This window comes from Vanessa cardui, chromosome 12 (assembly GCF_905220365.1).
Source record: "Vanessa cardui chromosome 12, ilVanCard2.1, whole genome shotgun sequence".
Classification (NCBI taxonomy): domain Eukaryota; kingdom Metazoa; phylum Arthropoda; class Insecta; order Lepidoptera; family Nymphalidae; genus Vanessa; species Vanessa cardui.
In genome coordinates this window covers 1185174-1196199 of record NC_061134.1, presented here as the reverse complement: position 1 = coordinate 1196199, position 11026 = coordinate 1185174, and the positions used below count along the sequence as shown (strand labels likewise).

Here is an 11026-nt window from a genome sequence, read left to right as displayed (position 1 = left end):
TAATCGGGCAACACTGGCGAGTAAACAGATAATTAATATTTACAGACGCTGCCACACAAACCATTGCACATGATAAAGTATCTTACAAATTAATCCTTAAAACGAAATGACGTATACTTATAATTTTTACACGTTTTTTTTTTTGTATAATATAAACAAAAATCACTTAAATGAGGAACATAAGCTTAAGGCGATCGCTATCATCTATCGAGTTACTTTATTACATCGAGAAAATTGTCACATACTGAACACGCGGATATGATGTCGTTTCCAATACTAATCTTTGTCGTTGGTCTGCTTAATTAACAATATTCTCCTCCCCTTAACAATAAACAGAATTTTAAGAATTGTATAATAAGTAACCATGATCATGATAAACACAATAAATCCTTGTGATGATGCGACTAATATATTTATTTCATCAAATTCGTCGGTAGATGTTTCAGTTACTTTGTTACATTCTATATAAATACAGTAATTATTAATCATACTTGCAGTCTAAACAATAATTTAGTAAACTTAGCCTGTCCTATATAACGCATCTATATCGTCTAGCAAACTATCAAATATGATAATTTCTACATCAAATCGGTTATACTGATATACATTTATTATAACAATCTCATTATAAATACTTAAAATTTTAAATTAATTTGTGCAAATCGAATCTAACATTTCAGGCACATTCTCTACATCGTTCGCTAACGGGCCATCAACCTCTATAACCTCAATATTTGAACGTTCTAACAGTGAGTGCAATTTCCATTGATCATAGAATATACAATTTATAAACATAAAACTATTTATGTAAATTCAAATTAACCGTATAAATAAACGCATCCTGCTCTATTGACTGATTGACTTAAAACTACTTTTTCGAGTAAATATGAAACGATGATATTTACAAAATACTATTCAAGAAAATTATAGATACGAAGTAAGCTACAACATTGAGACACGCCGTCAGATAAGACTAATATTAAACGAGCTTCGCGCTCTCACGAAGAGGATTTAGATTAAACAAGCAACAGTATATAAAACATATAGTATATATAACAGTATATATGTACCTTTATGCATTGCAATCAGATGTCAATGTCTATACAATTGTGATGTGTTTTGAATAAATAAATTATTATTATTTATGTTTCTCTTCTGTTTTTTCTCCCTTTTAGAGGGGTAGTGGAACTGACACACGAGCCTAAGCCAAGTGTATCGGCCTTTAAATTAAGGATCTGATAATGCTAAGAACTTACGAGTGAGACGGCAAGTGTTGAGGATAACTGTTTTCTGAATGAGTCTGATGGTGGATGAGGGCATTTAGGTTATTCGATAGAGTTTTCGGTACAACGCCCGTTGTAGATATCACAATGGGCAAGATTTTTATGTTATCTACTTGCCATTGCCTTTTAATCTCATTAGCCAGTTCTTATTATTATTATAATGAAACATATTTACTTTGAAACATTATAATTATAATTTATTTTGAAACATTATAATGAATGAAAAATATTATTATATGAAAGGAGTGGTTCGAAGGCGTGTGTGTGTGTAACTCGAGAGACAATGGCTCGCGAGCGCGAAGCTATTTGATGGCAGTGGAGTCCGGCAGAGGGCGGTAGTTGCGCTCAGTCGTTGTCGGCGAAGAATTTGGCTTGGAGCTGTTCCAGCGGCAGCACTTGCTCGTCGCCCAGCGCCGGTTGCTGCTCAGCCTTCGATTGTTCCCTGAGATCTGGAACAGGTAACACTTAGGTTAAGATTTTTTTTTATAATAGCAACACATTTTGAAGATTTTCTAAAACTTATAAACCCCTCCAATTTAACTTAAATTTTATTTTTTTTATAATAGCAACACATACATTTTGTAGATTTTATAAAACTTATAAACCCTTCCAATCGAACTTTAAACATTGTGTCAAAAGGAGTCGGAACGAATATGGAAATATCAAAACAAAACGGTACTGAATGGCCCATGAACCGTTACATTTTTGTTGCTTAAGTAATGTTAATAATAATGCCGCCGAATATATGTTTTTAAAAGATTACATTAGATTAGATCACTCTCTCAATAGAATACTATTGAGTTGTTTGTCATGTTAGACGTTAGAACACTATGTAAAGTGTAAACATGTAACGTGCTTGTAAAAGCCCACTTGAATAAAGTTTATTGATTTAGATTTCATGGGACTGTGTCTTGGAACCCTCGCAGCGTTTGATGGTTCGTGACGTCACGTGCGCGCGTGCGTGCGTGCGACCCTAGCAGCGGTTGCGAATGAGTCAGCAGCAGCAGTCGTGACGTCACGTGCGTGCGTGCGTGCGTGCGTGACGTCACGCGCGTGCGTGCGTACCGTGCCAGTGCTGCAGCAGCGCGTTGTAGTGGTGCGCGCGGTCGTGGCGCTTGAGCTGCGTGAACACGTGCACGAGCCCGCGGTAGTCGTACTCCAGCCCCGAGTAGCGCTCGCCGAACAGCTTCAGACCTGCCGCGACACGTGCACTTTAGTAGAGCTCTATTGTAACCAAGTAATAGTATTTAGTTGTAGGTACCGTACACTTTAGTAGAGCTCTATTGTAACTAAGTAATAGTATTTACTTGTAGGTACCGTACACTTTAGTAGAGCTCTATTGTAACTATGTAATAGTATTAAGTTGTAGGTACCGTACACTTTAGTAGAGCTCTATTGTAACTAAGTAATAGTATTTACTTGTAGGTACCGTACACTTTAGTAGAGCTCTATTGTAACTAAGTAATAGTATTAAGTTGTAGGTACCGTACACTTTAGTAGAGCTCTATTGTAACTAAGTAATAGTATTTACTTGTAGGTACCGTACACTTTAGTAGAGCTCTATTGTAACTAAGTAATAGTATTAAGTTGTAGGTACCGTACACTTTAGTAGAGCTCTATTGTAACTATGAAATAGTATTAAGTTGTAGGTACCGTACACTTTAGTAGAGCTCTATTGTAACTAAGTAATAGTATTTACTTGTAGGTACCGTACACTTTAGTAGAGCTCTATTGTAACTATGTAATAGTATTTAGTTGTAGGTACCGTACACTTTAGTAGAGCTCTATTGTAACTAAGTAATAGTATTTAGTTGTAGGTACCGTACACTTTAGTAGAGCTCTATTGTAACTATGTAATAGTATTTAGTTGTAGGTACCGTACACTTTAGTAGAGCTCTATTGTAACTAAGTAATAGTATTTACTTGTAGGTACCGTACACTTTAGTAGAGCTCTATTGTAACTATGTAATAGTATTAAGTTGTAGGTACCGTACACTTTAGTAGAGCTCTATTGTAACTAAGTAATAGTATTTACTTGTAGGTACCGTACACTTTAGTAGAGCTCTATTGTAACTATGTAATAGTATTTAGTTGTAGGTACCGTACACTTTAGTAGAGCTCTATTGTAACTAAGTAATAGTATTTACTTGTAGGTACCGTACACTTTAGTAGAGCTCTATTGTAACTATGTAATAGTATTAAGTTGTAGGTACCGTACACTTTAGTAGAGCTCTATTGTAACTAAGTAATAGTATTTACTTGTAGGTACCGTACACTTTAGTAGAGCTCTATTGTAACTATGTAATAGTATTTAGTTGTAGGTACCGTACACTTTAGTAGAGCTCTATTATAATTCATTTTAATTGTAGGTCATATTTTTTTTATTTCATTAATGAACGAACAAATTCTGACATTGAAAATAAAGGAGTAATGAACGCAAGCCCAATATTTAATAGGAGCCGAGATGGCCCAGTGGTTAGAACGTGTCTGTCTTAACCGATGATTGCGGGTTCGAATCCAGGCAAGCACCGAGATGGCCCAGTGGTTAGAACGCGTCTGTCTTAACCGATGATTGCGGGTTCGAATCCAGGCAAGCACCGAGATGGCCCAGTGGTTAGAACGCGTCTGTCTTAACCGATGATTCCAGGTTCGAATCCAGGCAAACATCACTGAATATTCATGTGCTTAATTTGTGTATACAATTTATCTCGTGCTCGGTCAAGAAAAACAACGTGTGGAAACCTGCATGTGTCCAATTTCATGGAAATTTTGCAACCTACCAACCAACATTGGAACAGCGTGGAGGAATAGGTTCCAAACCTTCTCCTTAGCCTAGCAGTGGGAAATTTACAGGCTGTTGTTGTTGTTATTGTTGTTGTTGTTGTTGTAATGTTATAGCGCAACGAGCGTGACGTACTGATGGAGATGGACCGCAGGTAGAGCTTCTCGGCGGCGCGGTGCATGTTCATGTGGTAGTTGTAGAGCGAGGCGAGGTGGCCCACGCTGAGCCCCACCTCGTAGTCCTCCGCCCCGAGCAGTTCCTCCTTGATCGCTATCGCCTTCAAATGCATCGTCTCCGCGTCCTGGAACAAATCAAATCAAATCAAATCAAATCAATTTTATTCAAGTAAACTTCACAATGAAGCGTTTTTGAATCGTCAATAATCAAATACTACCACCGTTTCGGAAAGCAGCTTCTAGCGAGAAGAAACGGCAAGAAACTCGCATAGTTGCTCTTTTCAAATAAACACATTTACAATGCTGTTATTGACAGTAATTAGCGTCCTATGATGGAACCCGAGCCTAACTCCAGGCGTTTCTTTCTAAAAAGTACTCTTTTAATGAATAGTATGATTTATTTATTAATTTAGTCTTAATAATATTTTTAAATTTTGAAAATGGTAAATTGATTATATTTTCCGGTATCTTATTATATATGCGTATACCATTGCCCAAAAACGTTCTATTTACCGTATGCTAACGGAAACACGTCCAAACGTCACTACGTTACAATCATCAGAATCACTTCTATTCGCCCGCTGTTGGATTATTGGCTATTTCTAATCATATAATACTATGTATCTTATTAATTTGACAAAAAAAAATACAAAAAAAAAAGACCCGCTGAGTTTCTTTCGCCTTTTTCCGAACCGGTGGTAGTGTTTATTTGACAATCAATAAGTAAGTGTAATGCTTCTATATTGAATAAAGGAATTTGAGTTGAGTTGAGTTTGAGGATCATAAGCAGTCAGAGTCTTAGTCTAGACTTTTACAGGGTTTTGATCTATCTGCTTACTTGATAAGGATGTACCTTAAACTTATACCCTCACGTTTGATTAAATTTATTCATATAATTTTACTTAAATGCATGCTTACATAATAATACATTTATTATTATGGTTTAGATTAAACAATGTTTCATTTGAGTCAGCACAATTACACTTACACTATGGCATGAAAATTTTGATTATAATTGCAATGTATGGTGTCAGTAAATAGCTAAATATTTAAAATTGTTTCTAATTTTTTAAGATGGATAAATATATACATTGTACATACATTGTTTTGATTTCCTAATAAAAAAAAAGTTTATTAGTTTTAAATTAAAACAATGTATGCGACTGTACTGATTCCGTACGAAAACTTCTCGAACCCAGTATAACTTAGAACTAGTAAAACACTGTACTTCAGAGCAAGACAATTTTTATTAAAATAATCAACACTGTACAAATCTGTGAACGAAGTATCATCGCGATTCAATTCGATCCCAACGCCATCTAGTGAAACCATTGTTAATCATATCAAATGTTATTTCATATTATATTGATATTTTGTGAAGGCGTTGAGTTCGATATTGAACACGACCGATACTAGCGAATTTTACAATTAGCCGAGTACCATTAAAAATATATTAAAAACAAACAAACCTGGAACTTCTGCATGCTCTGATAGAGCCTGCCCAGGTTGCCGTAGTGCTTGGCGGTTTGGACGTTCTTCTCTCCGAACGCCATCATACTCAGCTCTAGAGCTGCTTTGTGCAGCGATTCAGATTCTTCTAGCAGACTTGGTTCTGAAAACGCAACGAAACGTAACCTCATTAATTAATTGTATTTATGAATGAAGAAATACTCGATTGAATAAACATTTATAAATATTTAAAGTGATATTGTTCAAACACGTTTGAATATACAAAGTGTACTAAGATTACAATATTTTATATTCATAATCATTATGTACATACAAACATATTGAGGATAAATATTTACCTTGTACTAGACTCTTTGAACTTGAATTACGTAAAATATTTAATATGTATAATGTAAGACTTAATAGTCATATTTTTTAATAATAAAACTAGCGGCCCGTCCCGGCTTCGCACATTCGGTGTACATAAGTTTTTTTTTCTAATTTTACCTTTTATTTATATTTTTCTTGCGACTTGTTTAACAATTGTCGTTCTATTTCAACTCATTTACACAAAAACCTCAATAAATGATATACCTAATACTTCCTCATGAATCCCTCTGACTATTAGTGAAAACAGCATTAAAATCAGTTTAGTCGTTTTGGAGTTTATAGCGAACATACAGACAGACAGACGCGACAGGAGGACTTTGTTTTATAATATGTGTCTCAAGCGCGTACCTCGCATGTCCTGTCCGGCGGGCGTGTCGAGCGCGATTTCCTCCAGGATGAGCGCCTTCACGCGTTTCGCGGACGCCAGCAGGAGGTGGTCGGGGGGCACGAGGTTCTGGAATAAGCCATATTTCGATTATTTAAAAGTTTTCATTCAGTGAAGACCAGCTCTATAAAGCTGTACTGTGTAAACATTATTATTGTAGCCCATGAGAGTTCCGCTCAAGTAAAAGATGTATACGTGGTCGTTTTCATCATGTATTGTTTTTTCCAATGAAACCTTTAACTTTGTTTCGTTAATTCAGAGCATCAACAACAACAACAACAACAGCCTGTAAATTCCCACTGCTGGGCTAAAGGCCTCCTCTCCCTTTGAGGAGAAGGTTTGGAACATATTCCACCACGCTGTTCCAATGCGGGTTGATGGAATACACATGTGGCAGAATTTCTATGAAATTCGTCACATGCAGGTTTCCTCACGATGTTTTCCTTCACCGCTGAACACGAGATGAATTATAAAGACAAATTAAGCACATGAATCAGCGGTGCTTGCCTGGGTTTGAACCCGCGATCATCGGTTAAGATGCACGCGTTCTAACCACTGGGCCATCTTCACTTCTTCTACTTCACTCACTACGTGCTCTAGATATGGTATACTTATGTGTATAGTCTGTGTGTACACGGGTGCGTCGCGGTCGCTCCGTATAGTACGACACAACTTAGATGTCGCATCGGCAAAATTCGTAAAACCGATCACATCCGAATTAAGTACGCCGTCCCAAATTATCAATATTCATTTCTCATGTGAATATGATCTTTGCACAAACGTAATAACTTGTAATATTACATGACCTAATATATTCGTCAATTTGACGCGTCGATGTACATGCACTTGCTTTCTCTGACGTGTGAATCTACAGCGACGAATAGCGTCGAATGGCGCGATAGGGAGCTATTATCTATTTTTTGTATAAATCGGCACTAATCGGTTTTATTTTCTTTCCATTTCATTTTCCGATGCTACATCTAATTTGTGTCTTACTATACCTCGATGATGCGGATGGCGCGCTCGGCGTGGTCGCGCGCCTTGTAGAAGCGTCACGCGTTCTAACCACTGGGCCATCTTCACTTCTTCTACTTCACTCACTACGTGCTCTAGATATGGTATACTTATGTGTATAGTCTGTGTACTCGGGTGCGTCGCGGTGGTTCCGTACCTCGATGATGCGGATGGCGCGCTCGGCGTGGTCGCGCGCCTTGTAGAAGCGTCCCGACGAGTACTCGAGCACGTAGAGCGCGTAGGCCAGGTCCTCCTGCGCCGTGGCCACGTGCAGGCTGCTGCGACCGAACACGCGCCGCAGCGTGCTCAGCGCCTCCTGGCCCGCGACCACACGTTACGATTAGAGATATCGGTCCTTCGAGCCGGATTTTTTTTTTTTTTTTTTTTTTTTATGGTATATGTTGGCGGACGAGCATATGGGCCACCTGATGGTAAGTGGTCACCATCACCCATAGACAATGACGCTGTGAGAAATATTAACTATTCCTTACATCGTCAATGTGCCACCAACCTTGGGAACTAAGATGTTATGTCCCTTGTGCCTGTAGTTACACTGGCTCACTCACCCTTCAGACCGGAACACAACAATACTGAGCACTGTTGTTTGGCGGTAGAATAACTGATGAGTGGGTGGTACCTACCCAGACGGGCTTGCACAAAGCCCTACCACCAAGTAACTTCTATAGATTTACATTGCAAATCATATCTATTTTAATGTGGGGTAGGATAGGATTATTCATTATTTTGTATGTAGAAAGTGGTACCTCGTAGACGGCGACGCTGTGCGTTATGGAGTCAATGTTGAGCAAGTAGAAACCGTAGTCGAGCAGCGCGGCGGCGTAGCGCGGGTGGGCGGGGCCGAAGGCGGCGCGGGCCAGCGCCACGCCCTGCCGCACCAGCAGCCCCGCCTCCGAGAAGCGCCGCTTCACGACGCACGCCTTGCCGCACGCGCGGAGCACTTCAATCGTTATCCTGAAGGACAGCAATCGACATAACTTTAACCACTCGACGCGTTAACTAAAATGCTGAATCTATAGTGGGAGGCAATAGTCTTCCTGCTGGTACGAGAGCGCACTGACTTGGCGGGCGTGTGCGGCGTGAGCAGCGACAGCGCGCGCATGCTCCAGGCGTGCGCGGCGCTGTAGTCGCAGCGCACGAAGAACAGCGCGCTGAACTCCTTGCAGAGGCGCGCCAGCAGCGCCGACATGCCCCACGCGCCGCAGCCGCCGCCGCCGCCGCCGCCGCACCACTCCTCGGGGCACGGGTCCAGTCTGCTGCAAATACATAGACACGGTTTATTTTGACATTTGGATATAAAGTAAAAAGAAAAGTAACAGCCTGTACATTTCCCACTGCTGAGATAAGGCCTCCTCTTCCATTAAGGAAAGGGTTTGGAACATATTCCACCACGCTGTTCCAATGCTGGTTGGTGGAATGCACATGTGCAAAATTTCGATGAAATTAGACACATGCAGGTTTCCTCACGATGTTTTCCTTCACAGCCGAGCACGAGATGAATTATAAACACAAATTAGGCACATATATATAGTGGTGCTTGCCTGGGTTTGAATCCGCAATCATCGGTTAAGATGCACGCGTTCTAACCACTGGGCCATCTCAGCTCTGATTATATAACTATCTATTTATTGTTTTTAGTAGTTCAAATCGAGTTGTATGTGCACACGTTGTGTTGTAAACAAACCTTTTCTGTTCTTCGTCGTCGGTCTGCAGGGCCTTGGAGCAGGTCTCGGCGATCGCTATGGGTCCGTCGGGCAGCTTGGCGGCGGCGTCGTCCGGCAGCCCCAGCAGCTTGAGCGCCAACGCGTACGTCTCCGCCGCTGCCGGGAAGCAGCAATACGCTGACTGTGTATTAAGAAGTCTGCAATTAGAAAGATAATGGTCACATTTTTTGACCTACGAACATACAACGGTTAGCGTATAGGAATGATCGACGGATTGACTTGTTAGTCGTTACCTGTGACAGCATTCGAGTGTGAGTCGTTTGTAGTGCGTGGTCTGCGGCTGCGCCTGGCACAGGTCTCTACAGCGGAGGAGCACGCGCTGCGCGTCCGCGTACCAACCGGCCTCGTTTAGAAAACCACCTGGCGATAAAAGTATATTATTAGTGCTTACAATGCTTAAGTTATATTTTTATGCAACATCCGCATTTATTCTCGTTGTTACACTAAAATGAACCTATGGATTATCTGTTGGCAAGTCCAAGATTAACGCCGAATTATTGGGTTGGCAACTAAGTGATTGCCGATTTTGTGGATAGGTGGAATTTAGGCTTTTTTTTGTTTTGTGATAGTTGTCAAAGCACCTAACCTATATTTTTTTCTAATTGTTTAGACTTCTCACTTTAATTTAGTAAAAAAAATATATATCGATTACTGTTAATAAATAAATTACTTGCTAAGTATTATATACACTATTAAGTTTTGTTTTTATCCCAATTAAAAAATAGAAGAACAGGACGTGCACTTCAAACATATTTTATTGTATTACTTCCGAAAAGGTAAGAACGCCTCACAAGCACAAAAGAAGTTATATGCCGTATACGGAAATGGAGCCTTGAAAGAAAGGCAGTGTCGAAAATGGTTTTTTCATCGGAAAATGCTTAACGATTTGGCTGCCCAGTCGAAGTCGATGGTACCCATATCATGGCCATTATCGATTCAAATTTCACAACTCGTCGTGATATTGCACAGAAACTCAATGTATCGCACACATGCATTAAAAATGTTTGGATATATCAAAAACTCGTTTTATGGAAAATTTTCAAATTTTCCTTCTCGTTTGAAATCGGCAACCACTTAGTTGCCAACCCTATAAAAAAAAAATGTTACTATTAATTGAATAACTTAAGCTTTAGCGGTAGAATAACTAGAGTATAGGTTTTGTCTAAACAAATGGATTCACAAAAAATCCTACCTCTAATCTTACCAACAGCGATGTCTAAAGTTGCGGAATTTTGTAGATATTTTTAGAAAAACCAGTTGAGAAAATAGTGCATGTATATCATGATATGGACCACTGAACAAGTAGATTACAACAAATCCTGGTGTATAAATATACCTCTGCCTGAAAGGCTGAAAGCAGGTGGTTTGGAGATTCCACCGTATATCTTCAGTACGGATTACATAACCTTACATTAAACAGTAAATATATGTTTAACTCACCAAGCCTTAGTCCTAATTGTATGAGTGAGTTCCTTGATTTTGTGTTGGTGTCGCACCTCGCCAGGTATCCGCTGGCCAGCTCCACCGATAACTTTGACCCGTGTTCTATGACTGCCTGTAAAATAAAGCAAAGACAAATTAACATCAAGCCTTTTACAACATGAACAATGTACTAATGGACCTGGCCGAATATACATATAAATAAGGATCTACAAAAAAAAATTAAGATGTATTCCAAAACACACACCAATTCTTATATTATAAAATTGAAGAGTTTTTTTTTTTGTGGAACGCATTAATACCAGCAACAGCAACTACCGATACCAGACTGATTTGATTTGGTCGTTTTATTAAAATGTAACATT

General features: G+C 39.3%; 1 protein-coding gene across 2 annotated transcripts in view; it reads right to left on the bottom strand.

Annotated features, from left to right (window-relative positions):
* Positions 1-1319: 1319 nt before the first annotated feature.
* The window catches only part of LOC124534469 (amyloid protein-binding protein 2), a 72579-nt gene continuing 62872 nt past the window's right edge, over positions 1320-11026 (bottom strand). Inside the window, exons 3-13 of one of the 2 annotated variants that reach the window (XM_047110361.1) lie at positions 10662-10776; positions 9455-9581; positions 9182-9358; positions 8559-8753; positions 8244-8451; positions 7637-7795; positions 6429-6534; positions 5711-5853; positions 4201-4366; positions 2349-2477; positions 1320-1732 (exon numbers count right to left, since the gene is read on the bottom strand). In XM_047110361.1, the coding sequence (XP_046966317.1) occupies positions 1629-1732; positions 2349-2477; positions 4201-4366; positions 5711-5853; positions 6429-6534; positions 7637-7795; positions 8244-8451; positions 8559-8753; positions 9182-9358; positions 9455-9581; positions 10662-10776 (1629 nt within the window). In that variant the 3' untranslated portion in view covers positions 1320-1628. The remainder of the gene's footprint in view (positions 1733-2348; positions 2478-4200; positions 4367-5710; positions 5854-6428; positions 6535-7636; positions 7796-8243; positions 8452-8558; positions 8754-9181; positions 9359-9454; positions 9582-10661; positions 10777-11026) is intronic. The other variant, XM_047110363.1, reaches the window with a different exon arrangement.